The sequence below is a fragment of the Zonotrichia albicollis genome, chromosome 1, assembly GCF_047830755.1.
Source record: "Zonotrichia albicollis isolate bZonAlb1 chromosome 1, bZonAlb1.hap1, whole genome shotgun sequence".
NCBI classification, from domain to species: domain Eukaryota; kingdom Metazoa; phylum Chordata; class Aves; order Passeriformes; family Passerellidae; genus Zonotrichia; species Zonotrichia albicollis.
The window spans coordinates 118460625-118473744 of NC_133819.1; the positions used below are offsets into that span (position 1 = coordinate 118460625).

The 13120-nt window shown below is 41.3% G+C and overlaps 1 protein-coding gene across 3 annotated transcripts in view; it reads left to right on the forward strand.

The window, feature by feature from the left end:
* Nucleotides 1–225: 225 nt before the first annotated feature.
* The window catches only part of NKAIN3 (sodium/potassium transporting ATPase interacting 3), a 339430-nt gene continuing 326535 nt past the window's right edge, over nt 226–13120 (forward strand). Inside the window, exon 1 of one of the 3 annotated variants that reach the window (XM_005479332.4) lies at nt 226–822. In XM_005479332.4, coding sequence (XP_005479389.1) covers nt 769–822 — 54 coding nt within the window. In that variant the 5' untranslated portion in view covers nt 226–768. The remainder of the gene's footprint in view (nt 823–13120) is intronic. The other 2 variants (XM_005479334.4, XM_005479333.4) reach the window with 2 other exon arrangements.

A 13120-nucleotide genomic window follows, 5' to 3' on the forward strand; every position in this document is an offset into this window, starting at 1 on the left:
CAATGGCCCGCGACCGCCCCCGGGCTGCCCCGGCCGTGGGCTGCTAAGGGCCGGCCGGGGTGCTCCGGGCCCGCCGGGGTGCTCCGGGCCCTCCGGGTTGCTCCGTGCCCGCCGGGATGCTCCGGGCTGCTCCGGGCCCGCCCCGCCGCTCGGCGGCCGCCGCTCCCCGCCCCTCTCGCCTCGGCCGCCCGAGTCCCTTGAACTTTCCCCGGGCGCTCGCAACAAGCGGCCCACGCCGGGCTGCCGCTGTCTGCAGAGCCTCCCGCCCCTCCCGGCAAGTTCCCCTCAAGCACAGCCTGCCCTCGGAGCCTCCAAAATCCCCGCAAACTGCCCGCCCGGGGACCCCCGGCAGGGCGCCTGAGAAAAGCTCGCCGCCGCCTCCGCTCCTCTCCCGTTCACACCTCGCACAGCTCCCGCCCTCCCTCGCACGCCCACCCGCGCCCCCCGCCTCCCCACCCGCGCTCCCTCTGCCCACCCCGCCCCGGTCCGCGAACGCCCACCCCCGGCCGCTGCCCCTTCCCCAGAGCCAGAGCCGGGCAGAGGCTCCGCTGCCGCGGCTGCCAGCCCTGGGGCCGCGCCGACCCCGCCGCGCTCCTTCCGCCGCCGGAGAGAAGCCCCTCCACAAAGGAGCGAGGCAGCGGGAGGCGGGGGACACACGCACGCCCGGCCGCTCCGTCCGGATGCGGTGAGCCCCAGGCTCGCCTCCGGGGCCGCGCCAGTGCGGGAGGGAAGAAGCGGAGCGGCGGCGGCGGCTCTCCGGCTGCCACCATGGGCTGCTGCACGGGGCGCTGCACGCTGATCTTCCTCTGCTCGCTGCAGCTGGTGAGTGCCGGGGCACGCTTCGCCTTCGCGGGGGCTGGGCAGGGTCGGGCGCCGTCTCCCCCGCCCCGGGCACGGCTCCGGGGGCGCGGAGCGGCGCTGGCCCGGCCGCGGAGCTGTCCCTGCCCGCTGCCCCGACGGCGCGCCCCGACCCGTGAGTTTGGCGGTGCGGAGCGGCGGGGAGCGGAGCGGCGCCGCGGCTGGGGACGGAGCGGGCCGGCCACCTGAGGCGGCTGCCGCGGCACCGGGCGGCTGTCTGTCAGCGCTCCCCGCCTGAGGGAGAGCGGCTCCCCGCCCTGGGAACGCTTAGAGAAGGGGTCAGTCCCGCTGGCTCCGGGCAGGGGCTCTCCCCGTCTGCCCAAAGAAGAATGAGGCTGACGGTGCCCCGGTCACTGCCCGCGGGTCGGCGGTGGGGCCGGACACTGCTGGGCGCTGCCGGCGCGCTGGGAAGATGCAGGGACCGGGATCGCCACCTCTTTCTTTTCCTATTTTTCTTAACCTGTGTAAAAGCCGCGTGTGCCGGCCCTCTCTCGTGACTTTTCTTGGGGTTCCTTTCCTCGGCTTAACTATTCTTCAGCGTGGATTTGAAACAACAGAACGGTGCCGCTTCTTCTCTTTGTTTAGTGGAGTTGGCATATTTATTTTAGAGAAAAGAGTTGTTGAGATAAATCACCAACCAAACAACAATAATCCTTCATCTGGCTCATTAGCAGGATGATAAAATAATGCTCTCCCCTTAACAGTAGTCCCTGGTCCCAAGAGTGTTTTAAAAGATTTTTCTCTTTTCTAGTGACTCAATGTCATCATTTTGCCACATGATCTCTCTTAAAATGAGCAGAGTTCCTTGTCTGTGTGTGTCTGTAAAGAAGAAAAGTGGAATGCATTTAGTGTGTGTGTCGGGAGGGGTTGTTTGTTTGTATTTGTAATCCTTTGCTATCTTTCCATTTTTCTCTTACAGCACTTTGAAATTGCTTCTGTTTCAGAGGTAATACTCCAGAAGTAATTGCACATATTGCATTTATTTGAAAATCCCCTTTAGTTTTCAAGGCTTTGTGCCAGGTTCTTAGCCTGTGTAAACTGGTGTGTCTCCATTGTTTCCAGCGTGAGCCTGGACCTTATTCACATGTGAATAGAGTGATGGACTTAGTGTGGTATAAGCAACTCAATGGCAGAACCTTGCCCAGAAACAGAGGAGGCATATGATTTGCACTCCTAGTGCAAGGAAAGTGTTCTGTATACATTGCTGTTATTTTTTATTTCTTGTTTTGTATCAGTTTTAGGCTAACAACTGCAGCAGAATTGCTCCTGATTTACATCATGAGTGTGGGAGGGGAAACAAACCCTATTTCTTCAAATATATCTCTTTGCCAGTTATGAGGATTATAATAACTGTATTTACTATTCTGTGGAATTACTGGGAGTCTATAAAAATTGAAGTAAAGTGTGAATGGCCACCATAATCTCTAGAGAAATGCATAAAAAGTCTTTCGGGAAAAGAGTAGTGTTTTATAAAAGACCTATCAGATGATATAACAACTTTCAAAAATTACTTCAATGCATAGTTTTTTCTGCTGTTCTTACATGTTTTATAGTGATGTTCCATTGTCATATCTACATCTTTCAGGTGCTGATAAATGTCTGTATGGCAAAATGCTGTCATTTTAATTTATTTTCATTTAAAAATGGAAGTCTTTATATTCATGAAGCAATCTAGGAGATACTATGTCCTGGTTCCAACAAAGATGTGATTAATTTTTTTACAGTAGCCTGAAGGGGACATAGCTAGGACCTGCAGGTTATCCTGTACTGCCTCACATCATTGCCAGGGATGGAGGAAAAGGGCTCTCTTCCAGGGAGAAGGGGCTCCTTCTGTTTGAGGTAGTGTGGCACCAGTCCCAAGCTGGAGAGAGCAGTGGGGTGGCCCTGGTTCCAAGCCAGGGGGAGTTTGGCTGCATGGCTGGGGTCTGGTGGGGCTGGGATGAGCATTTTCCATCCCTTTAGCATGCTTTTGGTATCAATATTGTTGATGTTGCTGCTCCTTTTCTTATCTCATTGCTGTATCCAGTAAATTGTTCTTCTCTCAACCCATGATCTTTGCTTTCTGTGCCTCGAATTCTGCTCTCCAGGCACCTGCACCGGGAAGGAAGAAGGAGTTGAGGGAGGAGAGAGTGGCAGCATGATCTGGGAAGTATCACTGGGAGAATCATTCCTGAGCCACAACACATGAACTTAAAGCTCAGATGCTGTCCATGATCTCACTGGTGGTAGTGTTCAGTTTATATATATGTAGAAGTTAACACCATATAGAATTTAAATAATTTTCTAACATCTTAGAGGTGATGAATATAAAACATATGCAGCAAAACTGCATCCCTAGAATTATTCTCATTGAGATTTATTTTACATCCACTTTGCATACACTTATGGAGAGGTGATTGTAGACAAAATTTAGATTAAATCTTGCAAAATCCAAGCACTTATAGTGCTAGCTTTTAGAATTTCAGAGGTACTGATGATTTATATGATTTGAGGAAAAACTTTAAAAAGGAAACATATGGGCACATATTTTAAAAGAAATTGTTGATGTTAGTTGTGTTCTGGTCATGTCTGAGAAGGGCAACAACTCAGGCTTAGCCTTAGGATTAACTTTAGATATCACCTGAGAAAGAAGTATCTAATGAAATATAACTGGCAACACCTTTCATAGCACGTGTGCTATGTAGATTCTCTTCTGTATAAGATGGAAAGTAAAAAAGCCAAATCCCTGGAGACATATGCATAAACAAGATTTGCTTCTTGTTCTAAAGAAGAGTGCACTGTTCAGTGTCTTTAAGGCACAGTTTCTTCATTCTTTAAGACTTTAGTCTTCTCTAGATTTTGCCTTCTTTATCTCAGCAACATAGAAATAGTCGAGGAAAAAGTGAAGAGGAAAACTGTTACTGCATTACTGTGAATAAAATGCCATTTTTTTAATGTTAACCCGCTAAGTGTGTTAACTGCAAGATGATTTTCTTGTAATTTTCTGTGCTGTTTGTCAGGGGATTTTTGACATAAAATGGCAATAATAGTGATTTTCAGTTATGCTTTAATCCATGAAAGTGGAAGTTTTTGGCTGACACCTTTTACTTTTTCACAATTAAATGTTTCATTCAGTAATCCTAAGGACAGTCTGTAAATAGTCTTCTATCATTTAATAATAACTTCATTTGTAAATGAAAATCCATATCATTATGTGTAACATAGAAAAAATAATGGAAAAAAAACATTGAGATGGAAGTGCAGGTGGCACAAGTTCAGGAAAAGCTCCTAGTCACTTCCAGGGTTTTATTGTACCCCTTCAGGTGGATTCTGCTTCTGAAAGCCAAGGAAATTTTGTGTGAGAACTGCCCCACCACCATCTTGCCCCACCGGCCCTCCTTGATCTTTCATTGTTTTGCGCTTCTTGACTGAAGCATTGTCATATGTCATTGCCAAAGGTGTCTGAGCAAAGAACAATGCAGTGTGTGTGTACCTTTTTGTGCATAAATATGTCATTAGGATTATTAGGAGCTATGTATACATTGGGGAAATATATCATCAGGATATAGGAATCCTTTGGATTACAGCCATAATTCTTACTGATGCCTCCAGAAGTCTGAGACATTGGCCTTGTCTGTACTAGAAAATTAAACCAGCTGGCAGAGATTGTGCCTGTGCTATTGCAGACACTGTGCCATAAAACACTGAAAGATGAGAATGTTTGGCAAATAAAACAAATTCAAGAAATATTAAATTCTGGAAGGGGTAAATTGACAATGAATTGCAGCTAGATTTAGCTGTGTGAATCCAATTGGTGTTAATAAATGTCACACAGTGAAAACCTTCATGCTGCTTTGAAAATGTGTTTCTGAGAAACTACCTTTGCAGGAGAATGTTTTTTCAACACTTAACAATAAGTGGAAGTTTTTGGGACATAGGAATATATAGATAAACACAAAAAAATCTAAATACAGTGATGGTGAATAGGATTTTCAAAGTGGTGAAGGGGTGGTTGATGGAAAGCGTGTTACTAAGTCCCTTCATGACTTTGACAGTCTCATTTCATGTGTTTATCCTTGGGCTCCTCTGCACAGTGATCATTCTGTGGGTCCTGATTTAGAAGTGTATAGTTTACCCAGTTATGGCTAGTGTAAAATAGGCTGTTCCCTACTTAACCTGTTATTTTCCAAATAATGAAAGTGTCAGCAGGCCACATAGAAAAATTATTCCAGTGGAAATACAACTTCTATGTACTAATGTTTTGTGTAGTGTTTGTTTGGGAAGACAGTTGGTCATTTTAACAGCCTAATCCCTTTCGATATTCAGAAGATTTATATTTATGGTTGCCATTAACATTAATTATATTGATGTGTGTAAATTCTTACATTTGGAGATGAGACTGTATCCATTAGAATGAACAATACTATTTCATCATTTGTTGCTGGATATCATAGAATTTCAGCAGCTGTGTGGGGAAGTGATATATGTATATATCATGCATAGATTTTAATCTCATTTTTAAATACTTAAGTTATAGAGCTGGATACTATAACTTTATGTCTTTGACTCTTGATGCTTGTATGTTAGAACTGACAGATACCAGTTATTCAGTTAACAGCTCAGGGATTCAAGGGAATTGATAAATTTGAGAAAGTAAAATCTTTGAACCAATAAATTGCTCCACTTTTTATGTTGATGAAAGAATCACCAGCCCATTGATCTGGAGATGAAGCATCTGTCCACTGATAAAAGAGGAGGAAGTTGAGGGAGTGCCTATTGTACCAGCAAGGATGGAGAAAGCTTGGAGTTGTAGCCCTGAACAATGCCCTGGTTGCAGGATGTTGCACTTTCTGTTATAACAGCTGAGGTGGGAATGGTGTGTTTTCCTCTGATAACTTGTATGATATTCCCAAAACATGTGACCATTGCTGGTGGCTATACCTAAGAGGCTGATACACTTGTAATGTGGCTGTATAGCTGCATTTAGCCTTAACATTGCAAGCAATACACTGCACCCAGTAGAACTACTTGAGTTAAATATTTGCAAATGGTTCTATATGTGTTTTAGGATCTCTCATCAGGAGCAAGAGAGTAAAAACTGTTTTCTACTTTGTGTTTTTGTTTTATTTTTCAAAATTGTTGGGAGATATCTGTTGCTAAAACACACATTCTGAGCTCATCAACACTGTAGGATTTAACCTCTCCATGCACCAGAAATTGAGCTTGAGAAGTGAAATCCTCTCCTGTCAAAGCTTCATGTAAGACTTCCTCTGGGCAGTGTTGCAGAGTTAGAAATTCAAAACTTGAGGAAACATGAACTTTCAGAGCCCTCTGAAATTTCTGAACTGGGTAAATTTGTGAGAAGAATCATGCAGCTCTTGCTTAGTTTTAGACTCCATCCATTCTGCAATTCCTGGCTGCTCTATGGCTGAGGGATGGTTAATTGTAATATAAATATTTAATGAATATATTTATAGTGATGAAGTGAAGGAGTTAAGATTTCAATTATAATAATGACAGTTAATACACTGAAAATTTTGAATTACGTAGCTGTTCTTCCTGTCTATAAGACCAGAAAGTTTTGTAAATAGTTATTGTAACAACTTTCATTTATGCTGCTGATCTGCTTCTATTTCGAGATCTGCTACATTCTACATAGACCTCATTCTTTGGACTAAGAGACAAATATTGTGGTTTGGAAAGTCATTGAAATTCAGGATAGTATTGTTGGATCTAAATGGAATTTGGATAGGACTTGCAGAACTTGAATATTTCGAGGGCTTGTTTTTGGAGATCATATGGGATTGATTGCACTTGCAGTTGTTTAGGTGGTGTTTAAAAATTGCCAATTTTGTGAAGTTTGGATCTAAAATAAAACCTTGTAAGGCTGGTTAATCTTAGCCTGTGTTTTCAATCTGTATCTGACTTGGATTTTATAGGTGCAAAGAGGCTCTTTTAGTTTCAAGACCAATTTGGTAAATTTACAAATAACTTGTAAAATCACAATCTCTTAATTTTTCAGGTAAAAGTATTGCATATCGGCCCCTCTATGATATGAATTTAATTGATTAGATGACCAAAGAGAGAGTCAAACCAGTCACATTAATCATTGGCCCTGATGTTGTACAAGAAGAGTGAATGGAGGTTTTGTACTTCACTTGATTAGAACTGGAGTAAATGAATGTGTTCCATACTTGCTAATATAATTAGTTCTTGGATGTGCTTGGTGAAGCCAAGAGGCAAAGGATCCAGGATGCAACATGGGGGAAATTCTGATTGAATACTAGAAAAAGTGTCATAGTGGGATCATTGGATCATGTTTTTGAAAGAAGTCTTGGAAACTCCATCCTTGAATAAACTCAAATTGAGCTAATCACAGATCTCAAAAACCTAATCTAACTGAAGCTTATCTGATGTCAAAATTGGCTCTGCTATGAATAAGGGTTTTACCAGATGACCTCTAAAGACTTGCAATTTAGGTTATCCTTTGGTTGTATGATCTTACCAGAGCATAAGGAATAAAGTTCTTCAATTCTTTTTTAGGAGGATATTTAAAATACACAGTAATTTGAGTTATCTTGAAATAATTAGTTTCTTAATTTTTTGTGTTTCAATGCAGTGGAAATAAGCTTCATATGGCAGTAACAATTCAAGTATTCTGTTGTATCTATTTGGGTCAAATTTTGGTGTTTAAGTAAATGAGAAGTACCTGTGATTGCCTTGAGATTTATTATTTCATAAGTAACAATGCTGTGATACAATGTAGTATGTCAGATCTTTTGAACTCATTAATATTGAAGCAAAATATATTTCATTCAGTCAGTCTTATAATTAATTGCTAAGCAGTCATTTTGGGACAAAAAGCCTGTTATTTCTGTCTGTACAGGGAAATGAACTGCATATATTTTGGTTCTAGATGACTAATATAAAGGAGCAGTAATAAGTTACTGTGTGGTTCAGGAAACTGATAACATGATACAGAGTTTTTCAGCTCTAAGTCAATTTTGAAATTCACTGCAGGTGAGATGAGGGCAAACGTTATTATGAAATGTTTATATTAAATGATACTGGTCCTGCTATAGCCTCAGTATAAAAATGTCATCTTAATATAGAGAATGGTCCTAATTTCCACCTTTTATGTTGTACAAGAAGGGTGAAGGTTGGTGGGCATGGCACCATGAAGACCAAAACATTGGTTTTGCCAATGTTTTCTTCAGGCCAGCTTATGAGGGGTGCTGGCATGATAGTGCAATGAGGTTTGCACCACTGCCTTAGCTCATGCTAGACATGATATCTCTGTAAGCTTTATAACTGACATTAAATTAAAATGAAAAATAATGTTAATTGCATTGTTTTTATGTAAATGTATTTTTTTATTGGTCAGAAAGAACATTTCTTACTGCTTTTTATGTAGTGTAATTTGTCTTGCAAACGAAATTCAGACAGTAGCAAATGGAAAGTGTCTCACTTTGGATCTTGAATCAGCCCACTTTTGTCCAAGCTGAAACAGTTTTCTTCTGATCTCTCATGAGCAGTTAGTGCATACCTTCCTAAAGGGTGTGCCAGCAGGTTTGGGATCAGACACTCCTACTCTGAGTGAGACTTGCAATTCCTTGACACAGCTGTGCCAGCAGCACTATGACAGGTTTTACTGTGTCATGGGCTGGTTTTTTTCTTCTATATGTGACCAGTGAAGTCTTTGTGTCTTGCTATGGATCTGTGCCTTTGGTAGGTCTGTAAAGGACAGTGGTAGGAGGCATTATCACTGTACTCTGATCTCAGGAACATACAGAGTGCTTAACACCCTGGTAATGAAATGGTAGTAAAAGATTTTATTTTAGACCTTTTACTTTTTACTATACTTCCTTATCATCTTGTCTTTCTTCAAACACAGCCCTATCTTGCATGTAATCTCAACTCAGATGGATTTTTTAATGCTGTGGTGATTTGGGATTTGTTCTTACAAGTTGCTGAATGCCCTACAGCTCTCATTAAAGTTGCTGAAAGTCATTCTTTTACATATAGGCTCTTTATAATGGTAGGTTCAAGCAGAGGCAGCAGTGAACCCTTTCCACCTGGTGAATGCCAGTAGTACAGTAAAATAAAAGTAAAAAGGAAAAACTTATACTTAGTACAACAGCCAGTTTCAGCCAGAAAAAATATTCCTTACAGAAGTAATATATCCCTTACAGAAGTGAATGCTGCAAAGAAATAAAATTGAAGTTCTTCCACAGGTCTCTTCCACAAGTCTTTTTTTTTTTTTGTGTTCAGTTTCATCAGTACAGAAGTTTTGGCTAAGAGAAAGTATAAATATATATAAAGATATGCTTGACAATGAACCCAGTGGAATTCTCTGAGGAGGGTTTTGACACATACCAAAGGAACTACTGATATAGCAAAGTAGAATAATACTTAGGAGATGAAGCATGAGCAGGAGGATCCTGAAATGCTTTTATAGTTAAGGAGATTGTGGGAGCATGGGATGAAAAGTACAGAAAGGTGTATTTAGAGAAGTGTAAAAAAAGTGGGATGTGGAAACCCTCTTTATCAGAGAGATGAAAGTTTTCTCTGTGTGTGGGAGGAATTCCTGCCTAAGGTTTCACTGAAAATAAGATCTTAAGGAAAAGGTTTTTATTTATCTTTTCTAACATACTGCTGCTGCTGTGCCAGTTTCTCACTATTCTGTTGTAAAGTTACTGTGTTATGTCAGACCCTTTGAATGAAAAATGTCAGGGGAGCAAAATCATGTGATGATGATGATGATGCTACGTAGGGAGATTGGAATGACTGGTATGTTTCTCATCCAGCTCTAGTTTTTTCATTTGGTTGAGCCTTGAATACTCTGCGTTCTCCTGGGAATGCTGCAACTTCACTTCCCTGCTGGCAGTTCCTGGAATCTCCTTGGAAAGTGCTCCTGGAGCTTAGGAGCGTTCAAGTGAAGCTCAGCACAGGGCACAGTGGAAACGAGTAGACATGTAAATCTGTATCAGCCTAGAAAACAAAACCAAACCAAACCAACACCCCCCAAAAACCTCCCAGTTAAATGTAGCTTCTTAGATGGACTGGAAAAAGCTCTTTTTAAAATGAATTTTGGAGACAGAATTCTGTCAAAATGGAGTGCACAGAAAAACATTCTTCTGGAGGTTTAGTCTCCACAATCAATGAATAAAAAACTGAAGAATTCTAAAGCTGGAAACTGTAGTGCATTATAGTAAGGAATGACATCACAGCAATATATCATTTTCTCTGCCAGTGAGATGTTTATTTTTCCTGCTACAGTTTGCTGTGTCTTTCTATTGCAGAGTAAGGAAAGCAGGGTGTTTCATTTCTCTAATATATATTTGTTTCATGAATTAAGTAGACATCACTAAGGTAAGTATGTTTATATTGTAACTGGAAGACAAGCCTTGCTGCTCCTACTGATTGAATAATTTGCATCATAGAAACCTGAAAAGCCTTTGCATCCTCTAATGCAGATGGAGCTACTCAGAATACTGAAGATGGATGTCTTCCCATGGAGATCCCCATAGATACTGAAGATTCTTTAATCAGACTATAGTCAGTGAGACTCACTATAGTTGGTCAGTTAGTTTGCAGTAATTTGTAAAACACCTGTTTTAGTGTCCCCACCAACATGGGCACTCAGGAAGCCTAAAAAATGCCCAAATTTGGGAGTAATTTTTCTTAGTTACCTCTATTTCCTGTTGTTAAGTTGGTTAGTCGCAGATTTGTGCTCAGCCTCTTCTGATAAACCATTTCTGTTTACATCAACAGGAAATCTTGTCTCCAGTGCCTAGCTGTGAAATGATACACTACTTCCATTTTCACATTCATATTTTTTTTTTTCTGGAGCCAAATAATTTGCTCTCAACTCTCCTCCCAGTTATTTCAGAACAACATCTAAATTCTGATTTTCATGTTTGTCATAGTAAGATTCAGACCCTGTTCCCCAAACCACCTACCACTGTTAAAATTCACTTGTGGCTGTAAATGGGCCATGTACATTGTTCTTATCTAAGTGTTTTGCGACTATACTACATAAGTTTTCTTTAGTTGTATAGTTGCCACAGTTACTTGTGGTTCTTCACATCTTGATTGCATAGCATTATGAAAAGTTGTGGTTAGTTCAGAAAAGAAGGAAATGTGAACCAGAACGTGGTGATAACAGATAGATGAACTAGTAGTGCCATCAACTGTAAGGCAGTTTAGAGCACTTGGAATGGGAGTGTTAGGATGGACTGGAAATAATGCTTCCAAGCCTGGATTTACAATGAAAAATTAGACATATGAATGGCAGTAGCCTATATCCAAACTTCATTCAAATATCAGAAGAGAATACATTGAAATATATTAGATGCCATGAATGCCTTTAAGTTGTATATTACTAATGTATAATTTAGTCATAGTGGTTTGATGAAAGCCAAAGCTGACTGAGTTGTGCCAGAAGTAACCACAAGGTGCCAAAGTTTATTTAAATTGGATTGAATTATGAAGTCCTTCATTTCTCTTATTTCTCTAATATGTTTTTTTCATGAGTTAGACATCATGAAGATGTGTGTTTACATTTTAATTGTAGCCAGTTACAGTTGTTAATCTGTATAACTGTAATCAATTGAATGCACTGATGTTGATTCAATTTCAAAGTGTAGCCTGTGCAGCTGAGGCGTGGTGTGCTGCCTTGCACAGAGGTGATGCAGGGTGTGAAATAGCCTCATCAGGATGGTACTGACACCCAATCAAATAATTTCATTGCAATTTTGTATCCATGAAAGGTTCCAGGTTTCAGTGTTTTAGTCAGTATGTGATATTTGCACTGAAAGCTGAGGAACTGTTTGTGTGTGCAGTGCCTTGTGGCCAAAAGAGTGTCCAGGTTAACCCAAGATCTCACTGAACTGAGATTCTGGTATATTCCTTCGGGTTGTATTAATTTTTTTTTTTTTAGCTTTATTATGTATTTGGTTCTCTTAGCCTATCTGACCCATTAAATTCTTGGCTGTGTGAATTTCTTAGTTTTTGCTGAGATTTCTGGCCTGGACTGTACTTGGTCCACATGCCAGTCATGCTGGAGGGCTCCAATACTGCTGGGGTTTCACTGTGTGTATTCATCTCTTGAGAAGCTGAAGTGAATAATGCCCCAAGTTCAGGGCTGCCTTTGCCCTTTTAGAGATCATTTGAAGCACTCTGCAGCTGAGGTTGGTTCTGGAACAGGATGTGTGTCTGAGATACAGCCTGCCTCAAGCACTTACATAGCAAAACAGATAATGGAGTCAGAAAAAGAAGCATGCAAATGTTTTTCTTTACACTCTACAGAAAGTCTCTGAAGTTGTAGTTCAGGCTGGTTTTATGCATGGTGGTTCTTCGTGTTTTTACATACAATTATGATTATTCCTTTTTTTATATTGGCCACATGTGACTGTGGGCATATTAACACCTCAATACTCAAGTTTGCTCATAATTTGGAGAACACTTTTCTTTCTATTTGTGTACTCTTTGCAAAGTGGTTTAGAGGTGCTAAAATATATTGCAAAGACAAAAATCTCTTTCTGTTTCAGGAGGAACATAGTAAGCATGGGTTCTCTTCTGAAAAGAGAAGTGATTTGTCAGGAGGTGACAAATTTGAATTTATCCCTACACAGTTAGCTCTCCTGCAGAATGAGACTTGCAAATACCGACATCTGCATTGATGAGATGCTTCTTTGTGGATTCCCCCTTGTGTTGTCAGCTCTGGCCACAGGCACTTGGGGAAGACAAGAGTCAGTCTCTTAAGGACATTTGGATAACATAAAAATAAACAGGCAGCCCCTGAATACTGGAACTGGACGTCTGTATACAGGGAAGGGGCAGTTTTAAGTCTTCTGGTGATAGAAGCACTGTTCAATTTGTACTAAAAGAACTGTGAATTCATGGTTTTCTTACTATGATACTTGGTCAACTCATTTGGTCAATCCAGTTTTTGGTGCCTGGAATTGGCTAAAAAATTACAGGATATTCACTGCAATAGCAAGAAGAAATCCAAATCTCCTGGGTGGCAAACCTTAATTGTTGCATTTTCTCTGAATGACAAATGCACATCTAATCCCAGCTGTCTAGGCAGAAGAGTAATTTCCAAGGCAGCCCGCTCACATTCAATCGTCTTCCTCTAAAAGTGAAGCAATAAATTATGTTGGTGTTTAAGGGGTAATCTCTGTGACTTTAAAGAACATAAACTATCAGAGGCACAGCAGTCTGACTGTGCTAAAAGCTGAGCACCTCCTCTATCCGAGTGAGTAACCTCATCTCCCAC